Consider the following 25,377-nt stretch of genomic DNA (forward strand, 5'->3'; position numbering starts at 1 on the left):
GATCATGTTGATTACGACGGTTTCCACCGTTCTGGCAGAAATGCAACTTCGACCCAGTTCCCCCCACATAAAAATGGTTATTATTATTTTTTCCAGCTTGGTTTTCAAACCAATCTGGAAAAAATATATACAGGATTAATCAGTAACATTTTGACTCGCCTCTTCCACTGTTTCCTCCTGTTTTCTGGTTGTTTCCTCCACTTCTTTGGCTTTGCAGCGCTCCCAATTCATCGCCGCCTTCGTTTGAAAAATGACCGCATGAACGTCTGTGGCAAGCCAAATGCTCATTCACAATATTACGAAGTTAAATTTAGCTCTCGAACAACTTACTAGTACTTCAGTCAATAAACGTAAAGTGTACAGATATAGTGATTGTATGGAGCATTTGGCTTGCCATAGACGTTCGTGTCGTCATTTTTCAAACGAAGGCGGCGATGAATTGGGGAGCGCTGCAAAGAAGTGGATGAAACAACCAGAAAACAGGAGGAAACAGTGGAAGACGTGAGTCAAAATGTTTACTGATTAATCCTGTATATGTTTTTTCCAGATTGGTTTGAAAACCAAGCTGGAAAAAATAATAATAACCATTTTTATGCGGGGGGAACTGGGTCGAAGCTTCGTTTCTGCCAGAACAGTGGAAACTGTCACAATGGCGTATGTATCAATGGTGTCTGTCTATAAAGAAGCAAAAAACTGACCCAGCAATTGTCATTATTATAAATTAGAAGTTTTTCGCGGAATTAGACAGACTTGTCGGTCAGATCAGTACTCAAACATTGACATTCCAGTGACACGGCACCGGCACTGACCATAAGGTCATGGGGGGGGGGGGGTGGTGGTTCCTGGTCATACTAGCATTCCAGTGTAGCAAGTATTTCTTCTTCTGGTTCAGTCTGCCTCCTTCAAACTTGAAGATTCTTGCAAATTTTGGATGTGTGTGAGTGTGTGCGTGAAACGCAGTGGTTGAGGTAGACCTACATGGTGCAGAGTAAATACACGGCGCAGTGCAAGTAAAAACAATCCAGGGCCTTGGAAAATCCTCTATCCACTGTCCACATTGACTGACGGAAGGCTTCCAGGGATGGTGCGGTTACAGTGCTCAGTGGGAGGATGTTCTCCTCATGCTCTAACTATACACAGCCCTCTCGCTGTACATGTACTGTACACCGACAGGGCTGTACCGACCGGAGGCATCGTAATCTACTTAAGACCCTCGAACATGGCCACACAACAACAAAACTTGAAATTTCTACATTCTTATCACAAATTTTACGAATCACTCACATGAATTGAAATGCTTGGACTATTGAGTATGAGCATGGTATATTAGTCCATAGTGAGCCCTCACGCAACATTCACTGAGCAAAAAGTCCAATCTTAACGCGGAATGCTGTGATCATCGCTGGGCGATCAAAAAAAAATCTTTCCCAGTTTTGAACGATGCAAATTGCGCTGCTAGAGTTTGTACGCCCGCACGGTCGACAGCGCCCCCTTTGCCCACCATTTTGCAGTGCTGTGCCGACATTTCGAATCATTTCTGCGATTTCTACGATTTCTGCGGCGTAAACAATTAAACAAGGCTTCATTTTCGATAAGTTGTGACATCTGTATGTTAAATATAAGCTATAAGCTAAATAGATAAAGTTTTCATTTTACATAGTCTGAGTAAGAAATATGGTGTAGTAAATTCAAAATAGTGTTGGCGCCCCAGAATTCAAAGATTACGATGCCTCCAGTCGGTACAGCCCTGTCGCGACACTTATGTACAGCGACAGGGCTGTGTATTAATCATGCTCATGAGCACCCACGCTGTACTGTGGCCATGTTCATGATGAGGCAGCCCAGTGTTGACTTAAATCATCTCATCTTAGCTGACATAGTCTAGAGTAAAATACCCAATATGTGGCAGGGTGCCTATTTCTGGCAGGGGCACTTTCATTTATCAATAAAACAGCTAATGAACATCATGTGTGCTTACACGTACAATCTGTAGTCCCACTTTAGAACATGTAGGAGTTATGCACTTGTCAATGTAATGACTCACCCCACTACCCCCGGACATGGGTGCGTCATTTCCTCGTTTGGTCCGTCAAATTTGTGACCCAGGTGTTCGTCATTTTACCAGCTTTGTCCGTCAAATTTTTGACCGAGGGGTGCGTCAAAATCCCATCATTGTCGGTCAAAATTTTGACCGAGGTGTGCGTCATGGTACGTCACTTGGCTATGGAAAATAATACGCATTATTTTCAACCGAGGGGTGCGTCATGGTACGTTACTTGGCTATGGAAAACTGCACGCATTTTTGCACGGACGCGGATACACGTACCGCGAGTGAAATTACAGTGAGCGCTTTCCCGCGGCAAGTGAAAATCAAAGTCGGGAAGCATTTTGGAATAAGAGGAAAAAATGCTTGCCAGAATCTGGCAAGCAAAGAATTTAAAAGCCACCCTTTCTCCTTACATTTTCCCTCCAACAAACCCATGAAATCATGCATACTCAATCTCAAACCAGGGACTGTTCAGCGATGTAACAACTTAGTTCAATCTTTCCTGTCGAAACGGCAGCAGAAGAACTGCCTGCTGCATGCCACTTTCTGCTCGCGGGATAGCCCGACCAGCTAGCCAGACGCGCGCGCGACGCTGTTAGCTAGCTGTGCGAATCTCTACGTACCGCGACTAGGCTGTAGTTACGCAGTACTCGAGCGGGAATATGAATGCCGTGGCGTGGTGCAGCAGTATGCATCCACCGCACTAGCAATGGCCGCGCACACACAGCGCATTCTGCACACATGTGATTGTCATGTATGATTGCATGCACAGAATACATACTACTATACGGAATTTCGTAGCAGCAGCGTGATGTACGGTGAATGACAATACGGTGCTTACATGGTAAGGAAAACTTGCCGAAACTTTTACAAATTATGTGTACGAACCAAAAGAAAATGAAATTGCTTGAATAAAACGTATGCAAAAATCGTTTCCGTATTTACGGGGGTGCGTCAAATGTACCGAGGATGTCCGTCAAAAGAGTGACCGAGGTGTGCGTCACTTTCAACGTGTTGTCCGTCAAAAAAGTGACTGTGGTGTTCGTCACTTGCAGCGTTATGTCCGTCAAAAAAGTGACTGTGGTGTCCGTCAAAAACCCCGGGTGGTCAGTCAAAAAATGACCATGACGCACCCATGTCCGGGGGTAGTGGGGTGCGTCATTACATTGACAAGTGCATTACTCGCAAGTGTTGTGTGAATATGGGAAGTGACACCTGATTGAGCCTTTTCATCCATGAATGAAATGGCCCTTGGCCTTTCCGCAAATAGGCACCCTTTACAAACCATGCCGCCAACAGGGTATTTTACTCTAGTCTAGACAGCTAAATTGTCACACAGTGATTTTTTGTTGTATGCACACATGTCTACTCATAATAAAAAGAAGAAAAATGCTGTCTGCTTTTTGACAAAAACTGAGTTTTAATCAACAGATTTGCTACAACCCATGCCCACTGAAGCACTACAGTAGGTGGCAGGGTTTGCTCAATGCAGGGCTGCCGCATGTGCACCTACAAACACTGTATCGGCCTGATTGGACTCAAAATTGTCAATGCTTTTTTTTTGCGACTCTCACTCCTCCCTGTCCTTTCTTTGGAGAGGTGGGAAAATCTAGAAGGGATTAAAAAAAAAAACTTTTTGAGGGGGAAGTGAGACATAAATTTTTCATACATGTTTTTACACTTTTTTTTAGTCTTCTACATTGTACAACCTGCGTATTGCAGCTGAATGTTTGTCAAAGTAGTTTTGTTTGAGTGAAAAAGGTGCCCAAAGCCATGCCTATGATGATCAATCTCTACAGAGTGTCTGTCAAAGCAAGTGCTGACACTATACATAGATGAATTCCTCGTTTCTGAGGCTGGCTTAGGACAAGAGACTTGCACACAGGTCTATTCAAGTGTTCGATAATGGTAGCGATTAGCAGGATTACTCTTATTATACCCCCGCCAAACGAAGTTTGAAGGGGGTATATAGGAATCAGCGAACAGTCGGTCGGGCGGTCGGTCGGGCGGTCGGTCGGGCGGTCGGGCGGGCGGTCGGGCGGTCGGTCCGTTGCAAATCTTGCGTCGCGAACTATTGTACTTCCTCAGTTTTCAACCGATTCCCATAAAACTTGGCACAGATGTGTGCCTTGGGTTGTAGATGTGCAAGACGTATTTTTTGACAGTACCCAAAAGTACGTTGCCATGGTAACGGCATATTATGGGCAAAAATGGGTACAAATCTTGCGTCGCGAACTCCTCCCACAGTTTTTGATCAATTTTTATGAAATTAGGTACAGATGTTCATCTGAATATGTTAATGTGCAAGACACATATTTCCACAGTGGCAAAAAGTGCGTTGCCATGGTAACGGCATGTTATTGGTAAAATATAGGGCAAAATGCTTCATGGCAAAACTGCTTCATCAGTCTTCTTCCAATTCTCATGGAATTCATATTGAATGTTTGTCTCAGGATATAGGTCAGCATGACACATTTCTTGACAGTGACAAAAAGTATGTTGCCATGGTAACAGCTCACATATTATGAGCCAAAATGATGGAAAATTTTGTGTTGCAAACTACTTCCTCAGTTTTTGCCCAATTTCCATGAAACTTGGTACAGATGTGTGCCTTTGGTTGTAGATGTGCAAGACGCATTTTTCGACAGTACCCGAAAGTACGTTGCCATGGTAACGGCATATTAATGGCAGAAGATCAAGGAAAGATCTTGCGGATTTAACTACTTCCTCAGTTTTTTTACCAAAGCTTATGAAATGTTGTTTTGACCAAAGCTTATGAAATGTTGTTTGGCGGGGGTATAACCAGTCGCTGTAGCGACATTTCTAGTTTTATCTTGAAATACCTGTACTTGTACCTCAGTTTTCAGCATGAGATGTGGCCTGGGGCCATAAGAATTTTGTGTCATGCCACCAAATTTATTTCGACATGGCCCAATCGGGCAACTAAGATTCAAAATGGAATATTTCTTTTGCTACCCTGTATTATTTCGGGCCACGCTTTACATACAATACCTTCTTTAGCCCACCTAAATTTTAGATTTTAAGCTTTAAGTGGCATGAAAGGGTCACCTGACAAAATAAGTTAGCGTCGATCCTGTACATGTAATGATACATATACAGTGCACTCCCGTTATAACCAACACGGTTATAACGAAATTTCGTTATAACGAAGTAAATCTTCTGGTCCCAAAATTATCACCATTAAAGTCTATGGTAAAAAATTCGCTTATAACGAACACGGTTATAGCGAAATTTCCGTTTTAACGAAGTCTTTTCAGGGCCCACATACAAAGAAAAACAAAAGAAATATGCTCCGTTATAACGAAATGCGAATTGCTTTCGAAAATACGTAGCAGAACAAGCATTTATAGCGTCTCTACATGGGTGAACGCTTCACACCAGTGTGTGTTCGTTCCACAGTTTCTGAGGGGAACTTGCATTTGTTATTGTGATACAGTTATCCCATCACATTTCACATAGCTTTCCAGTGTATGATGAGTACTCAGCAAACAGAATATGATATATACAGTGTATATATGTGGTTTCCTTGTTTTCGTTATATATTGTATTTGTTCGGTTATAACGAAATTTTGTTATAACGAAAGAAAACTGCCGGTCCCGAGCATTTCGTTATAACGGGAGTGCACTGTAATACTGTGTGTAGTTTGGTAGCGAAGTGGACTGAATGAATATATCTCCTACAGCACGTTTGAAGAGGTACACAGTTAAACAGTGATCATTATCTACTGTATGAGACATTTCAATACAGAAAGTTCCTGCAGTCGGTCAATATAGAACTACGTATGGAAGAAAAGAAAAAGAAAGTACACTTTGCTGTAATATTTGGAAATAGTCTGATCTTGTGCAAATCACAGGCGTTTTTTTTCATGATTGTCACAAACAGAATTCTCAAAAAGCTTCTTTTTTGTTTTGTTTTCTATGTTTGATGTGTAGACAGTATCTGTGCTGTCCCTGACTCCTTACTCAGCTGAGTTTATACATGAGTGCTGAAATCTGCTACTCTGCTTGACAAGATGGAGGGAGGACACAGCCAAGGCCGGCAGCATCAGGGAAACTTCTTCCACCAGCCCCGCTTGCCGTACTACCAGATCAAGCCAAATTATTACAAGCCGCACCACAGACAACATGGACACAGGTGGGATATCCTATTTAAACACACTCTTTTACAAATCTCAACACAAAACAAAATAACATTTGTAAAACCAAGCATTTGCTTCCACAGCTCCCAAACTGGAATGACTTACCATTAGAAGTCAGAAAATCCCCAACTGTAGCGGCCTAGTGATCATGACTGAAGATCCAGTTTTCATAGTTCTGCATTATTGTCAAGCATATCAGAAGCTTTTGCAGCACAGAAGAATATAATTTATGTACAGTACATGTGTATACACTACATTTATGTAACAGAATCTGATGTCGGTATAGTTACGTATTTGTGTATGCAATTGGACAGTACAACTGTAGCAGTCTTCTGTTCATTTTCTGTACACTTTGTATGCACCACCCCCTTTAGATAGCATTATTTATGAGCAAAATAGTGTTTCAAATTTAGACAAGACTATTGACGGGTATCTGCCGAGTAAGGAAGCACTATGTCCTTCTCATATATGTATTGTTTTGATCAACCAATCAAGTGCAGTAAGTTTGAAAGTTAATTTTGAGTACTGTAGTGACTCTCTCTGTCTCTGTCTATCAGAAATTTTGATTTGATTCTATCTTTTGTGTTGTTCTGTAATTACTGTGTACGGAATTTATTGTAAGATGAAGTCGGGACCCAAACTTGCCCGTTTGGATTTTGTTGTAATATGACAGATTTTTGTACTTGTGATGGACTATAATGTGCTCCCAGGCAAGACAAAAGCAGAGAAAGTTTGTGTTTTCATGTCATGAGATGGCTTCTGTGGCTTCTTTGGAGACTTCAGTACCTATTTCACCTGAGAACAAAGAGAGAGAGAGTAGTCTGTTGAGTCATCACTATCTCACACGAACATACATGTTAGAATCTCTTCGACTTTACAGTAAGGTCTTGAGAGATTTTTTGGTAGTCCTGTTCACTTTACAGCTAGTGAACCAAAGTGTCATCATATGTATGTATCCCACATGTAAGTACCTGTAATCTCAAAGTCATGAGACACAAATGCAAAATAACTTTTATACACAAACTAGATGATGACAAGAATTACACGATTGTAAGCCATTCATATCCTCATTGGTAAGTTCAGGGTATGTACCAGTTTTTGTTGTTCAAGTGCATTAAATGTATTACAACTGTACTAAAGTCGTGTGTTGATACCCTTTGCTGTTCATGTATGTTCGTTATTTCAAATCTGAGGAATTGGAATCTGAGGCTTTTGTTTGTATCTTAGTTTATGAGAGATCAAAGTGAGGGATTTTATAATGTTTGACATCCATTCCTATTGTCACATTTTTATCATGGTTCCTGTGTCTTGAATGACATCCTTATTTCACCTAAGGGATCATGGCCCTACGAATGCAACAACATTTGACACGAAGCGTCTCAAGAACAACCTTCTGAGGCGTACGGTTGACTACAATGCATCTATCATTCGATACTTGCAGGTGTGTATTCATGCTCCAAGCTCCTGCAGTTTTAACTCCCAACATCAGATTATGACTTTTCTTACACAACAGTGAAATTTTGTGGACTTAAAGACTATTTCATGAGTATTTAATGCTCCCTCAGACAAGCAGTACTATGAAATATTTTCTCTGGAGCGATTACATGTTATACATAGGAATGTTCATTGTTTTTGCACTGATTTTTAGCATTGCTGTAATGTATTTTTAACATCAATTTTAGTAAAAGAACAACAAAACAAAACAAAAAACATGAAAGATATATGATTGAGAAACTTGACAATGAAGTTATCAAGCAGTAGGTGGTGCACTTTATGAAGTGAAATATTGCATTGTTTGAGTATGAGTACCTGTGCTCTTCCTGTGCATGCTTGCTTGTTATACAAACTTCAGGAATAGGCATTGCATTTGCCAAGATTTTTATTCAGATACTGTACATTGTATGTCTCACTGTGTATCTCGTAATGAGGTAAAGCATCCAAGAAAACAAAATCAATCAAGAAAGTTGTTTAAAAATTGACAAAAGAGCTATGATATCATTCAGCATTTTGTATTTGTGATAAGTATTCCATGAGATATTGTGTTGATGGAATCACCTTGTACAATTTAATGTGAAAAATGGATGTAGTTTCATCTCATCAATTTGGTACATGTACAATTTTAGGTGGGAAGTGGTACTGCTGCAAACCAAACATGCAATGTGAATGTTTGCATTTGTGTTTATTCATCATGTAATTGTTTACTTTTACTGTCATCAAACAATCTGTGGTTGGAATTATTGACACACCAAGACGAGAGTATGGCAGAGGGATTATCGGGACACACGCTGGATCCAGCCAGATTTCGCCTATGTGGGAGATGTGAGTGTGTCTTCTGTAATGTCATTTTGTCTGTAGAGCGAGAAGTGATGAAACCATCACTGACCAAAAGCTAGGACATGTGACCCGCTACAACAAAAGGATCCTAAAGTCGCTGACGGGTGAGCCGAGATAATCGAGTTTGAAGTCAGATCATCAAAATCCGTCATAACATTAAGATTTTTGTCTTTGACTTAATTTTGTAGTCTAATGCATCTTCTATAATATGCCAAAATTTTGTAGCTAAATGATCAAAGAAAAGGCAAGAAAATAGCATTTTTCTGGGCCATGATTTTCCAACTTTTCCGATGGAACAGAAACGTGTCCGAAGATTTGGATTTAGTGCCGCAGATAGACTCCACCCCTAGCAAGGGGGGAGTGATCTCATTGGTCAGTGCGTGGCACCCTGGTTACTGATTGGTTGTGCTTAGACTGCTGGCACTAAGCTTGAATGAACATCGCGGAGGTTGCTAGGAACGTACCTTCTATTGTCAAATGGTGAAACTGTCTTGCTTCCCCTTGATCTTGATAGCGTTGGAAGGAAAACTTTGAAGGCGGTTTTCTCAAAACTCTGATTTCCTAAACCACTCAACATGTGCTAATAAAATCATCAATATCTCCGCAACTGAGTACTTTTGTGAGTCATGTTATAAATGACATTAAAGTGGAAGAGTAGGGGGAAAATGGCATGTCATTTCAGAAAATTGTCCACCCCTGACTTTCGCATCCTATTGTTGCAGCGGGTCACATATAACCTAGTTGCGTCTGTAGATATGATCAAATATTAAGAGCCGTGCTCCCCCCTCGGGATGCGAATAACAGACAAACTGGCTGTGGAGACTCTTTTATGCATCTTCCGATTGACCCAGCCAGTTGACATGCATACAGTACTATGCGCAATATCTTAGTTTGTAAAACACATTGGCTGGTATAGAGCAGATTTTATTTTTAATTTTTGTCGAGCCCACTGGAGGTGAGGGGAGACTGCATCTGTCCGTCCGTCCGTCTTTCGCTCGTTTTATTTTTGTATGTGGGTCAATCCACGTCAAATCATCCAGTGCTTGTCACCCGACCCCCTCCGATTTTCTTTAAAATCGCACCAAATGTTCCCCAAAGTGTCTGACGGAAAATCCCAAAATATTTTGCCCCAAGGTCAATTGGTTGCTAAGATACAGCCTCACATAGCAACCAATGCGCATTCCAAAATATTAGTTAAAAGAAAATTATGCATTTTTGATTGATTGTGGTAGCATGGATATTTATGCAAAAGTGTTCATTATCTGGAAATTGAGAGAACTTTATAGTCTTTGCAAGAAAAAGTGACTGTGACGCGAAATTGACTTTTCGTTAACGTGCACGAGGTCACCGAAAATGGTGTTAAATGTTAATTTTGAAAATTTCAAAGCATATTTAGATGCTAATATCTTCCACATTTCATCACCTCAGGTTCTAAGATATTATGCTGTTGAAGGCTTTGACTTGCTCAGTAATTTTGAAAAAAATCAGCGGATTCGTGCTCACTGTTTTTACGGAGAGCGCCCTCAAAGTTGACAAAAATGAAAAATGTGTCAAATTCAAGGTCACGGATCACCCTTCGTCCCACCTAGGAATGGCATCAATTTTTGTGTATTGATAGACATTTACCTATATTATCTTGGGTTACCAAAGAAATTTTGCTACCGAAATGTTAAATGGTAAATTTACCCCACTGAAAATGGTCGTAAATGGCCAAATTTCCATGTAATATCACATATTGGGTTTAGAGGACATTTCAAATGTCCATGCTTTCAAGATGAAAAGCCGTAGCCCTGTGATATTTGCTGTAGGGGTAGTCTGTAATACATATTTTAGTAATATATACCACAAAATACTTTCATTACATAATAATGACCTTGAAATTTAATCCAAAATTTGATAAAAACAATAAGTCGCTCTATTTTCCTCATTGCACTGCATGTAATATGTGTTTTGAATGACTTTTCACAGAGCAATATTTCAAGAACTATGAAAGCTGACAGCCTACCATATTAAGGTTCTTAACTATTTGTGCTCTTCTTTCAGATTTAGTGTCAATTTGATCATGAATGTTATACCCATGACCTTGAAGTGCTTCTAAAAATAGCTGTAAATTTGTTAACTACAAATTACACACACAACAGGTGTTTTATGGCATACCGTACTAGTTATTCTTTCACAAACACAAAAGTTTTTATGGTGTGAATGTTATAAACTGGAATTAATCTATATGTGCTTGCAAGATATGTTACAATTAATTACTTTGTTCTGACAATGACCCTCAATTTCAATCACAAAAGGGTACAGTAATATTTTGTGATTTCGTGTGCATTTCCTATGGAAAACAGTGCTTTTTGGTAAAAGTCATAGAAAATTGACCATTTTTGCTATCTATCACTTTGATTGATTAATTCTATTCAAATTATGGTAGAAAAAGTGGACTGTGACAATTTCCAAAAAAAAAAAAAATGCTGTAGAAAATAAAAAAAAGAAATACATAACAAATTTACCAAAAACAAGAAAATATATAGGAATGGAAATGATTTTTGAATTGTCATAAGTTACAGAACAAATCCCTCCAAAAAAGAAGACTCTCAGTGCTTTTAATGTGCTTTTCACAGGCTAGAATAAGAATCTTGTGTTGGGCACAATGTCCATATATATTATGTACTTACAGTCTAAATACAGGTCTTTATGGGCAGGAATAGACATTTCTCCTGATTTTGAAGGTCATAAATTCAGGGTCATTGTCAGAACAAAGTAATTAATCGGACATATCTTGCAAGAACCTATAGTTATTCCAGTATATAACATTTACACCATAAAAACTTTTGTGTTTGCGAAAGAATCACTAGTATGTTATGCCATAAAACACCTGTTGTGTGTGTAATTTGTAGTTAACAAATTTACAGCTATTTTTAGAAGCACTTCAAGGTCAAGGGTATAACATTCATGATCAAATTGACACTAAATCAGAAAGAAGAGCACAAATATTTTAGAACCATAATATGGCAGGCTGTCAGCTTTCATAATTCTTGAAATATTGCTCTGTGAAAAGTCATTCAAAACACATATTACATGCAGTGCAATGAGGAAAATAGAGCGACTTATTGTTTTTATCAAATTTTGGATTAAATTTCAAGGTCATTATTATGTAATGAAAGTGTTTTGTGGTATATATTACTAAAATATGTATTACAGACTACCCCTACAGCAAATATCACAGGGCTACGGCTTTTCATCTTGAAAGCATGGACATTTGAAATGTCCTCTAAACCCAATATGTGATATTACATGGAAATTTGGCCATTTACGACCATTTTCAGTGGGGTAAATTTACCATTTAACATTTCGGTAGCAAAATTTCTTTGGTAACCCAAGATAATATAGGTAAATGTCTATCAATACACAAAAATTGATGCCATTCCTAGGTGGGACGAAAGGTGATCCGTGACCTTGAATTTGACACATTTTTCATTTTTGTCAACTTTGAGGGCGCTCTCCGTCAAAACGGTGAGCACGAATCCGCTGATTTTTTTCAAAATTACTGAGCAAGTCAAAGCCTTCAACAGCATAATATCTTAGAACCTGAGGTGATGAAATATGGAAGATATTAGCCTCCAAATATGCACTGAAATTTTCAAAATTAACATTTAACACCATTTTCGGTGACCTCGTGCACGTTAACGAAAAATCAATTTCGCGTAACAGTCACTTTTTCTTGCAAAGACTATAAAGTTCTCTCAATTTCCAGATAATGAACACTTTTGCATAAATATCCATGCTACCACAATCGATCAAAAATGCATAATTTTCTTTTAACTAATATTTTGGAATGCGCATTGGTTGCTATGTGAGGCTGTATCTTAGCAACCAATTGACCTTGGGGCAAAATATTTTGGGATTTTCCGTCAGACACTTTGGGGAACATTTGGTGCGATTTTAAAGAAAATCGGAGGGGGTCGGGTGACAACTTTTCTGAAAATTGGATGATTTGACGTGGATTGACCCATGTGTGTGTCATTTTTAAAGTAAACCATGCAGAAGAAGTGCTTGCATGTGATTTCAGGAATCTGTTTAAAACCAACTTATTCTTCTCTTCTCACCAAATGTAGCTTAATCTCCCCCATGCCCTATTGGACAACCCCATCAACGCTGTGACTACCAGATTTGTGAGAACCTCAACCAATAAAGTCAGATGCCCCATCTTCTGTGTTGTGGTAAGTCTCTTATTTGATTGATTTGAATTTCTTACATCTAAAGCAGTATGTGAAACTTTTTTTTTTGTTCCCTTTTGTTTTTGTTGCCATTATGAAATGCATGTTTTGGAAAGTGCTTCAATATTTTGGTATGTGATCACACTCATACTTTCATGTTTGTAAGAATACAGTTTTCATCATAACTTTTTGTTTAGTGCCATGAGGAATGTATTGTGTTAGGATACCATAAGGTAATTGTATACATTGTGCATCTCTTTATACTATTGGAAGCAGGGCTTAGAGCATACCTGCCAACTGTGCAGTTTTAATCTGAATATTCAGAATTTTTAATGAAAGAAAGCGCATTAATCTCAGTGTGTTCTGACTTTTTGGAAATATCTGTTAATAGTAAAGTGTCATATGAAATTTGTGAAAGTTCAGATTTTTAAATAATTTTTCTTTGTTTGTTCAGATTTATTAAGTCTCAGGGTTGGCAGGTACATATGTATGTTAGAGAGACAAGTACAGAGATGTTTATGTTTCTATGATTATAGGGCATACGTTGTACTTAATGGACAGCATAAGTGATTATGATGTACATGTATAAATTCATAAATTTTGATTTTAATGCTACAGTGGACCCCTGAAGGACGAAGATTGGTGACTGGTGCCTCGAGTGGAGAATTCACCCTCTGGAACGGACTTACCTTCAACTTTGAGACAATCCTTCAGGTGTGTAATGAAAGATGAAGGGGGAAGCTGTACCTTCTTTTCATTTGTAACTTCTAGCTCTGCGGGTATTGACACTGTGACTGCATTCATCATCACCCTTTGCTTCCTACTTATGTGATGACAGAAATCTTTGTGAAATCATACTGAGATTTTGTATTATCAGTTTGCCACCGTTCATTTGGTTGAGTGAGCCATGATATCATGGTTTCATTTATTTGTTTTTTATTTGTTATTTCTTTTTAAAGATATTGCATTTTATTTATTTTAATCATTGACAAATCATGCACCTTCAAGTCCTTGCTGAGAAGATGGGTTACAGCACAAGGGGCTTTTAAATATGTTACGGATTTGTGGTAAAAAATTGTGCAATGTATTTGGATGTTGGTATGTAAGCACCATGCATGTGATGACCACATGATTCAGTGAATCTGACTCAGATCATGACACTCGGGTAAACGTTCTGATGCATGGTGTGAAAGTGTATACGCTGTTATTTTGGTGCACAGATATTTTTGCGAATAAGGAGGTCACGGACATTTCCTTGAGATGTTGTTTTCGCGAATTGACACAGAGGCCTTCATAAGCTCACTATTACCTTAGCAGCGCATGGTGACATTTTCGCGTGTTGTTAAATTTGCGGTCCGAATGTGATTCACGAAATTCGCAAAAATTAAACCCTCGCAAAAGTAACAGCTTGCATAGTAAAAGCTGTCAATCAACTGAGTTTTTGAAAGTCATGTTGTCCCTGAATAGACAGGTACATGCAGTTGAAAGTTTAGAAAAATAGCAGAGCTCACTACTCTGTGATTATCTGCTTGTGTATACTTTACACAAATGTGAGCTACAACTGGTACTGTATCAGTCATTAATCATATGCATACCACTGGCGTAGCCAGGGGGGGGGGGGGGGGGGGGGCGATGGGGGCGGTCGCCCCCCCTAAGATTTGGACCGGGGATTTGGGAGGCGGGAAAAAAAATGCGTGTATACTGTATGCATGCACATGACGCGGGTCTCCTTCGCAACCTTTCATCAAATAAGATATATATATTTTTTTATATTTCACTCAAAGTGTGCACCAGATCGTTGAATTTCAATTCAAAATATGCAAAATTTCTCGTGCTTGGGAGGGGGTATCCCCCTCCCAAACCCTCCCCCTCTGTGCCTCTTTCCCTAGCTAAGCACACTTTTTAGATTTACAAAAAATTATGAATAATTCTGAGTGCACAAGCCTTATCACTTATATTCCGAAAACTCAAGGTTCCCTCATGTATAAGGGGAATTTCCCCTTTTTAATTGACCCTTTCCTCCCTCAGCCCCCCCAATCAGTTTTTTTTTTTTTTTTGGGGGGGGGGGGGGGAGGCTGGGGGGGGGGTGTGATTTCCCAAATGTTGATTCCATCAAATATGCGTATACGACATATCTCAATTTCAACCTTAAAAAGGCAAAAGCTCCATCGGAAGGGAAGGGTGGAGATAACACTCGCCCACGCCTTCTCCCTGCTTGCCCCCCCCCCCCCCCCCATGCATAGAAGTAGACTGTGGCTATACCCAGATCGCTTTATTTCAATTCTAAAAAACCGCAAAAGCTCCACGAGCGGGAGGGGGAATCCCCCTTCCCCTAAGCTCTACCTCACTAGACTTTATACATACACACAAATGGTGCACATTCGGAATAAGAGCTAAATTCCGTGATTTTAACACTTCGATGAAAAAGTATTGCACCAAAAATTTGCACCAGATCGCTGAATTTCATGTCTGATAACGCAAAATCACCTTCGTGTGGCAGGGGATATGCCCCTATCTACACCCTCGTGTGCATGCTTTTTCTGTTTGATTGCTGAACAGACAGCGTTCATGATATTCAGTGTAAGAATTAATACAAGAAGACTAGTGTATTTAAATTATACCATTTTACAGGCAAATTGTTCAATAATAATCTACACTAAAATATACTGCAACCTTAAACAAGTGGGACTGTTTCAACTCGTTAAAACACGCAAAAACATGCATCAAATTGCACCATTTGCAACATCAAAATGCAAAAAGTTCTCACCGTGGGAGGGGAACACCCCCCTCCACACCCTCCCCTCCCCCCCCCCCCCTCGCTCGCTCGCTCCACTCGCTCGGGTTCAGTCGCGTTCATGATATTCAGTGAAAAGAATTAATAGAAGAAGTGTATTTAAATTATATCATATAGGCAAATTGTTCAATAATAATCTACACTAAAATATACTCCTACCTTAAAGAAGCGGGACTGTTTCACGTCGATAAAACGCGCAAAAACATGCATCAAATTGCACCATTTGCAATATCAAAATGCAAAAAGTTCTTATCGTGGGAGGGGGACACCCCCTCCCACACCCTCCATTCCCCCTTCGCTCGCTCCGCTCGCTCGGGTTCAGTCGCGTTCATGATATTCAGTGAAAAGAATTAATACAAGAAGTGTGTTTAAATTATACCATTTTATAGGCAAATTGTTCAATAATAATCTACACTAAAATATACTGCTACCTTAAACAAGTGGGACTGTTTCACGTCGATAAAACGCGCAAAAACATGCACCAAATTGCACCATTGCAAAATCAAAATGCAAAAAGTTCTTACCGTGGGAGGGGGGAAACCCCCCTCCCACACCCTCCCCTCCACCCTCGCTCGCTCCACTCGCTATAGGGTTCAGTCGCGTTCATGATATTCAATGAAAAGAATTAATACAATAAGTGTATCTAAATTAGACCATTTTATAGGCAAATTGTTCAATAATAATCTACACTAAAATATACTGCTATATACCTTAAACAAGTGGGACTGTTTCACGTCGATAAAACGCGCAAAAACATGCATCAAATTGCACCATTTACAACATCAAAATGCAAAAAGTTCTTACCGTGGGAGGGGGGACACCCCCCTCCCACACCCTCCCCTCCCCCTTCACTCGCTCCGCTCGCTCGAGTTCAGTGGCGTTCATGATATTCAGTGAAAAGAATTAATACAAGAAGTGTATCTAAATTATACCATTTTATAGGCAAATTGTTCAATAATAATCAACACTAAAATATACTGCTACCTTAAACAAGTGGGACTGTTTCACGTCGATAAAACGCGCAAAAACATGCACCAAATTGCACCATTGCAAAATCAAAATGCAAAAAGTTCTTACCGTGGGAGGGGGGACACCCCCCTCCCACACCCTCCCCTACCCCGCTCGCTCGCTCCGCTCGCTCGGGTTCAGTCGCGTCCATGATATTCAGTGAAAAGAATTAATACAAGAAGTGTATCTAAATTATACCCTTTTATAGGCAAATTGCTCAATAATAATCTACATCAAAATAAACTGCTACCATAAACAAGTGGGACTGTTTCACGTCGATAAAACGCGCAAAAACATGCATCAAATCGCACCATTTACAACATCAAAATGCAAAAAGTTCTTACCGTGGGAGGGGGGACACCCCCCTCCCACAGCCCTCCCCCCCCCCCCCCTCGCTCGCTCCGCTCGCTCGGCTCGGTCGCTTCGCTCCCTCGCAGACTAACCGCCCCCCCTAAGATGAAATCCTGGCTACGCCGTTGATGCATACTGTGCTCAGTGTTTTGTACATATGACTTCAGGAAATTTGCTCAGGTTGTGCTACACACACTGGGAAAAACAACAAACCCCCAAAAACAAAACAAGCAAATCTACCCCTTGACTTGTGTGCTATTCTACACTCCCTACACATGTACAATTGTATGTGACTCTGTAAGCATACAAAGCTACAAGTCAAACTGATTCCATCTTCAGTAAAACGATCACCATGTCTATGGCATCACTCATATATTTTTTTTTTCCACATCATGCCTTTTGAAATTTGTGCTACAATAATGTGTACACCTTCAGCATGGAAGTGCATTCATCTCTGTTAGTTTCACAAACCTGAGACAAAAGGTCTTGTGATGCTATGATAGCAGACAGACTGCTCCTGGTACACGTGTCACTGTAGGGAACTACAGAATAAGTTACTGTGACTTGCATCAATGCTTTACTGTATAGTGGAACCTCATAATGAGGTTTCATATACGCGTAGGAGATACGTGTACCTGATATAACAAGAAATTTTGCAGGTTATATTGCGTTTTATATTCTTTTGTTTCACCCTGCTGTAACAAGATCCTGATAAAAGATTTCAATTTCTGTGGTCCCAAACTGCTTGTTATAATAAGATTCCTTTTATCAAGAACATTGTGTATTTTAAGTTTACAGTGCACAAGTCACTTTCAACAACCATGGTTTGTTCACAGTGGATTTTAATTTAATAGTAATATGGGCTGCATAGAGGACTCTTAGTGACATATTAACTTTGAGAATTTAATAACTTGATGGAGAAAGTCATAGATTATCTGAATGTTTGTATTTTTTTTTGTCTTTATGCTTTTCAACATGTGTCAGAGTAAGCACCAATGTTCTATCCCAAGTGATAGGTACAGGTTGGTCTGTAGGAAGCCCTTCATGTAGTGACATACACCTGTTGCTTTGATATCAGACATGGAAATGACGACTTCTAATACAGTGGACTCCCGTTATAATGAAGTCCTGGGGACCGGCAGTTTTCTTTCATTATATCATAATATTGTAAGCGAACAATTAAACAATAAAATTACATAGAGTGGATAATGTTGCGGCCCAAATTTTCACTTCATTGTAACCGGAATTTTGTTATACATGTAACCATGTTCGTTGTAATAGGAGTGCACTGTATTTTTTTTTTTTTTTTTTAGTTTAAGAAAAGAGCTACAGGAGGCTTCCAGAAAACTTGTACATCTGTGTATGTCCTGGCACTTTGCATGTATGTGCATTGTATATCAAACTTAAACATTATCTCCATGTTTGCTCAGTGGAATCTTCCGCATTTTGAATGGTAAATGTTGGCAACCCTGAAGATAAGATACAAATTTGTAGTCCTTTTGCTTCTCATAGATAAAAGTGATGTCATGACGATGATAATGATGGTGATGATGATGTCACTGACGATGATTATGATTACAGAAATGATCATTATATCATGATTATAATGACGATGTCAATGATAATGATTATAGTGATGATGATGATGGTAATAATGGCGATAATGATGTCGATATTGATAGCGATCTCCAATGTCTTTGTTACAGGCGCATGAGTATGCTGTGAGGACGATGACATGGAGTCATAATGACATGTGGCTGTTGACGGGGGACGACCTGGGCTACGTCAAGTACTGGCAGTCCAACATGAACAATGTCCAGATGTACCAGGCACACAAGAACCAAGCTGTCCGATGCGCAAGGTACAACACCACCCACAGTCTGTTGGATCTCTTGCACTCCATCGGCGAGAAAGTTATCTGTAGCTATGTGACGAGAGAGAAGTATACAGAAATCTGTCATTTTGCCAGTGTAGATTATATTGTTTGTTTATTGATTGTTTTCACTATCTGTCTAGTCGCTTGGATGATAGAGCTGTGTCAAGCCTACTACTGGTGCACCATTTTCCATTGTGACATTGTCTTTATAGTAATATTGTATACAGCAAATGGCAAGGAAGGAATCTGTGGAACTTGGCGTAAAGCTGTGGATGCGTGTTTGGAAAATATTGCCTGTAGATATCTAACACGTTATATCTGTCGTATCCTGACTTCAGCTATGATGATTACATTCATATCTGCCGTAAGAAATAGACCTTTGCTTGTGAAAACTGTGAATAAAACGGTTGACGGTGTGAGAGGTGAGAGTGATCTAATCTACTTCTAGATTTTCCAATTGTTCAGTCACAGATTATTTTGACGTATAAGAAAATGCATGCATGAAATGAAATTCAATAAAAGGTTGCCATGAAAGAAAAAAATGAAACTAATAAAATCTGGAAATCAACAAAATTGTGAACAATAAAAGAATAAAAAAGCATAATTTTGGGAATTCAATAAAGTTGCAAACAAAAGGAAAGACTGTCAGGATATTTTGACTAGATATCTGTAGTTTGGTGCTCGTGAGAAAGAAACTGAGTCAAATTAAATGCAGCAATGAGAGGAAGAAGGAGAGAGAGAGAGAGAAAAGAGATGGAAAACATATTTGAATGATCTTCAACAAAACTGAGACTTTAAATACATGAGTGCTAGACATCAAACCTACAAATAGAATTGCCATATAACCATTAAAGTAATAAAGATGACTAAAGATGGATACTACAATCCAGACATGAATGTGTCAAAACTGTATCAACATTCAACCATGACCTACAATTTTCATTAAAAAACTAGTAAATAGTTCAAATAGGTACATTTAAGTCTGCACAGAAGACACTTTTCATCACCTAAGCTTAATATACTACAATCCTACATTACGTGTATCTCATCTTTGTAATGAATAAGATAAAGGAAATATGTGTATTCATCCGATGCATGCGAGAAGCATGCTAAATCAAAAGCATTGCTAAAGGTTATCTCAAGTTGCCAATGAAATTTGGAAAGTTTTGTTAGGGAAAATAGATGCCGAGCTGTAGTTATGATTGTGGAATTAAGTTCGTGGAGAAACTAGATTTTTCTTGTTAATTTCACAGATGTTCCTGTATTGTAGGTTGTGTGATCAAACAAAGATGCGGATAACCGTATAACAATCAGATTTATAATTTGTAAGCCCAGAAATACATGTAGATGTGTACAATTGTTGAAATCAACCCCAAAGAAAAACAAAATAAACAACAGCAACAAATAGACATTAAAGTTAGTTTATGATACATGCTCCTAAAATGTGTGTTTATGGATGAAAGTACCAATGCTCAGAATTTGATTTGTTTTAAATTTTTTTCAGTTCTCATTGACTGTATTTACTAATTTTCTTTGTACCTCAAACTTTCTTTCGGGAAGCCTTTAAAGTCACATAACAAAGGTAGTTTTCTAATGTCAAAACATGAAAAATTTGCAAAGATTTAAGAAGAAATTGACCATCCACAACATTTTTGTAAATTGGTGTATACTGGATGTTGGATTTGTTGAAAAAAAACTAACACCACAAAGGAACTCCATTCCTTCACATACAGACACACACACTCTTGCACAAGCATATGAGCATACACTCCAGGACCTATATACATAGATGCATAATACCATACAAACATACGTGTATACATACTTACATTTCAAACACATCTTTTCTCTTTTGCCCCTCTACTTATGTTGTATCACCACATCGTGATCCTTTGTTTTATTATTATTACATGTATTTTTTTTTTAAATCAACATTGATAAGCTTATTGTGCAGAACAGACATGGTTGTATTCTGTAAATATCCAATCTCTTTATTTTCCAGTAAAATTAGAAGTTATGACTGTATTTTGACAGGCATCATTCCTAATACAGATTTTTTATGTCACTCTATACAACATAACAGGCCCAAAATTATAGCCATGAATCGAGTGACGATTTAGCACGTTCCCAATTAGTAAGATATCTGCCCTTGATGGGAGATGCTTTACATACCTAGTTTGGGTTATAACCAGAAAGTGAAATTTTGTGCTGTCAAATATGTAACACTCACGAGAAGAAACATACCTAATGGGAGTCTAAATCCACTCAAAATGAAGTGTATGCTTTTGTGCTTCCTCCCCCCCCCCCCCCCCCCCTTTGCTGTCTCATACCTCAATTTTTTCGTAAAGGCAGTAGACCTTGTTTTTCAAGAGATTTTGGTGACTATCAGACGGGTACCAATTGTATCCTCATTCCGTTATTTATTATGCCGTAGGGTCTTTAACATGTCTCCTTAATCCGTTGAGTATGGGCTGATTTTGCTACAACATGCATTTCTCATAGACACCTGCCCGAGTACACTTGAGACTTGTCTTAGAACAGATTAAAGCCACTGTTTACCATTGGGAGCAGTGATTTAATTTTTTTTTTTTTTTTGAGTTAGCATATATGATGCATACATGTGTAGGTCAGTTACATCACGAAACATCCTACCATAAATAAAAATTCCGCGATATAGCCTAAACTATAAGGTGATATCACTATTTTTCTCAATAAACCGTTGCTGTATATGGTTTATTCTAGAAACACTTTTAATAAAACTATTGTTCATATTTGGTATATTTAACAATACACAACATTGGTTATACTGATTAACATTTTTGCATTGGTTGTTTCTATCCGTAACTCACATTATGGAACTATTTTGAAGCACTAAAGCTGGGTTTTTGTTTCATCTGTGAATGGTGAAAAGTGCCTTTAAGGTTCATGAAGAGTCTTCTCACACTGTGCAGCTTTTTTTTTTCACACATTAAAACTGCAACCGAAAGTAAAATGCATTCTTGGGCAACGCCGCGAATATATCCTTTTTTATTTTTTCTAGAAGGGTTATATTCTTACTCTTACATATATAGGACTAAGTTCTTTAAATTCTTCATCTTTTTGACGGAGTACTGCTCCTAAGATTCACATCTCTTTTTCTTCGCAGTTTGACAATCATACAAACACAAGTGTGCACAATTTTACAAGTCGCCTGCTTATCCTCTTTCTGTTGTAGATTTTTGTGGGTTAATTCAACTTACTCTCCCACCTTGTGTGTTAATTTTTTTTTGTTTTGAGCATTTGTGCTGTAAAAGTGGATATTTTCGTTGAGTAATTATTCGCGCCTGGCTGGGTAAGATGAGTTTTGCGCATTTTTAATTCCACGAAATCAAGACTTGAACTACTGTAACATATTGCAAGCAAAAATATTTTTTTTTGTTTTCATTATCGGGCTAGTTTCTCATTTGCGCGAAATGCGTGAAAATTTCCACTTTTACAGTATGCCGCAGACTTGTGAAAATTAACATGAATTAGCAGGGCTTGAGCGTGAATGCAGGATAATTTGTTCAGATGCAAATTTCCTTTGACATGCAGAAGGCATTTCTCTTCATTTTCTGGACTTCATGAAAAGAAACCCCATTGAAAATGAAAAACACCTGTTTGAGAGGCTATACCATCTATTAGCAAGCTATAAGTTGACATAAAGCAGAACATGACTGTTGTTGAAACAGAACACAAAATTCTTTTCAATTCCTTGGTTTCTTTCTCTGTGAATTTTGTTACATAAACAGTATTACTCTAGCACGTGCAAATGCCATTTAGATTTTGTGCATCCATGTTCTCACTGCTTTGCAACCAGGAATAACTTTAAGCAGAATTAGTTTTTGGACATCGTGTGTAGACGGTAAACCTATGTGCAGTGAAAATGTTGAACTGTAGAGAAACTTTCCCTTTAAAGACCAGCCTGGTGCAAGCCGAACGTGATGGAAGCTGCGGACAGACATGAACTTTGACCTGTCATTTAAATTTCACTGAATGGTGTTTTTCTCCTCATTTTCAATGCAGTATTTTCCAAGGAAATTTGCATGTGACATGCACCATAGGAGATGAGTCAGAATGAGACAAAGTATGCCAAAGACGTAAGATTTGAATCGTAATGGGAGGAGAGTGAGAAAGTGAGAGAAAAGGATTACTGTAAAAGTGGATATTTTCGCTCAACTAATTTCTCGCGCTTGGCCGTATGAGAAGAGTTTCGCGTGTTTTTAATTCCGCGGAATCAAGACATCACGCACAGGAACATATGGCAAGCAAAAATATTTGCGTGCTTTTATTTTCGCGCTGTTTCTGATTGCACGAAATGCGCGAACATTTCAACACCGCGAAAATGTCCACTTTTACAGTAACCGGTACTTCATGTCAGTGTAAATTGTGAGAGGTAGATTGTTCGGGCTGACATGACCCGACCTTTGCTTGGAGGTGCAGTGTAGGGTGTGGTTGCTTCGGCACTGTTTCGGCAGGGGTTCACAGGACAATAATCGCTAATCTTCAGTCATTGGATGGCTTTCTTGACTTGCTTATAAATAGAAGAGTGTGTGTGTGTGTGTGGGGGGGGGGGGACATGACAGAACATTTGTATGTTACTATTTTAAGCCTTTGTACAAAATGAATCATATTTTTTTTTCCATTTTTCAGTCGATTAAACTTGTCCCCCTTTTCACCTCAAGCTTCTTGGAGAACAAGACATAAACAACACAGCATATAATTTGTTCATTTTGTCTACAGTCATTTCATACACTGACAAAGAGGAAAGGTATATAAACCAGGATATGTCCACTCACCTGCCTCAACTCATGCACACACACACACATGCACATGTATACACAAAGAGCAGAGACAAATGAATCGTGACAATCGAATAGAAATAGACAATTACTGACTCAAGAGAGAAACATTTGCAGCTTTACTACCTAACCACTTTCCACTGACACTCCAACGTTTGCAGTCCAACGTCATTGTGGATTTTGCAGAGAAAAACAAACGATAAATGCCGATAGATGACCCTATGTGCCCTTCACTCTACTCCCTCCTACCAGTTTCGCGCCGTTTGATTCCAAGTTCTGCTCCTGCTCTGACGATGGAACCGTTCGGATTTGGGATTTCCTGCGTTGCCATGAAGAGAGGATTTTGAGAGGTGCGTATTGCATGACATTCTTTTTCATGTTTCAATTTTCCTCCCTTCAGCTAGTCCGGTGTTTCACCACTTCAGCTTCCTTCCTTGATACACGTAGTCCGTTCAGATTTCCTCCATTCAAACTTCTTTCATGAGCTAATGTGGAATTCAGCGATGTAAGTTTCCTTCTGTTATGAGGAAATATGGAGTTCGGCACTGGGATATTACTTCCTAGTAGATACAGTGGAAGTCTTCGGGACCGGCGATTTTCGTTCATTATATCGAAATCTCGTTATATCCAAACAAATGAACAAAAAGAAATATATAGAGTAGATAATCTTGCGGCCTGAATTTTTACTTCGTTGTACTGGTAACCGGAATTTCGTTAAAACCGTGTTCATTATAACGGGAGTGCACTGTTTTAGCCTTCTTTAGAATCAGATCTTCCCCTCGTACAGTTGAAATGTTAATGCGGCAGTGGAACAAAGGTCGGGGTTTTGGAAGCTTTCTGTATGTACTGTAGTCATTATATTAGCATGCTACAGTGAAAATGCTGGAGCATCCTGTGGGAAAAAGCTGGTATTCTTTTCTATGATAAGATAGAAACGGGTGCATTTGACACACGGGCGAGTAGCATTGTAACAAATTTCTTTTGACCAGCAGTTTGATTTCGTTACATCAAAATTTCATTATTAGCCGACCAAATAAGTATGTAAAGGTACATTGCATGTACAATCGTAGGCAATAATTTTGGACCTGAATCTTTATTTTGTTGTAATGGAAATTTTGTTATATCCTTTTCTGTTGTTATCGGAGTGTACTGTACTTTGAGAAATAATTATATTGACACCAAAATCCATAGGTCATTTACTTTGAAGTGCAATTCTGCTTCATGCTCAAACTGGTTTAGTTGAATTCAACATAGAATAAGACAAAGAGAAATTGTGGAATAAGAGTTTTTCATGTGCTTCCAGGAAATGGTGATAGTGCAATTATGTGCAAAGCTCTAGTATTGACAATATGGCCTTCCATCGACCTACGTGCAAATCCTCAATAATTTTCCTGTTTTTTTGAATGGCAATAACAACAAGAAAATCAGAAAAACATGTGTTGCATAACAGTTACATCCTAGCAGTGGTCACTTTTAGTGGGAAAGGATTATAGTTGCTAAATTTTCCCCCAGTAATATCTTTGTGCACAAGTCAGTGGCAGAGTTGAAATGTAGATAGCCTCGCCCCGGCTTCTCTGCACTTATTTTAGACCAATACCACTATTTGGTAAAAAATGTGTGAAACTGGAGTTCCATCTTTCATACTTTCAGTCAATTTTAATGAAGATTCCATCTCTCTAATTGATTTAGCTACCTTTATGAAGGTCAACTTCAAACATGATGCGACGTTGCATTGTAGGAAGAGAATTTGCAAAACGTTTATTGAATATGAAC

At 38.8% G+C, this 25,377-nt stretch overlaps 1 protein-coding gene across 1 annotated transcript in view; it reads left to right on the top strand.

The window, feature by feature from the left end:
- The window catches only part of LOC139732083 (uncharacterized), a 43,335-nt gene that overhangs the window by 5,975 nt on the left and 11,983 nt on the right, over positions 1-25,377 (top strand). Inside the window, exons 2-8 of the mRNA XM_071642988.1 lie at positions 6,002-6,203; positions 7,543-7,648; positions 8,458-8,526; positions 12,654-12,758; positions 13,374-13,469; positions 18,615-18,769; positions 23,857-23,954. Coding sequence (XP_071499089.1) covers positions 6,082-6,203; positions 7,543-7,648; positions 8,458-8,526; positions 12,654-12,758; positions 13,374-13,469; positions 18,615-18,769; positions 23,857-23,954 — 751 coding nt within the window. The 5' untranslated portion in view covers positions 6,002-6,081. The remainder of the gene's footprint in view (positions 1-6,001; positions 6,204-7,542; positions 7,649-8,457; positions 8,527-12,653; positions 12,759-13,373; positions 13,470-18,614; positions 18,770-23,856; positions 23,955-25,377) is intronic.

This window comes from Diadema antillarum, unplaced genomic scaffold, assembly GCF_040938485.1.
Source record: "Diadema antillarum isolate AM-2024a unplaced genomic scaffold, OU_Dant_1.0 scf00000002, whole genome shotgun sequence".
NCBI lineage: Eukaryota > Metazoa > Echinodermata > Echinoidea > Diadematoida > Diadematidae > Diadema > Diadema antillarum.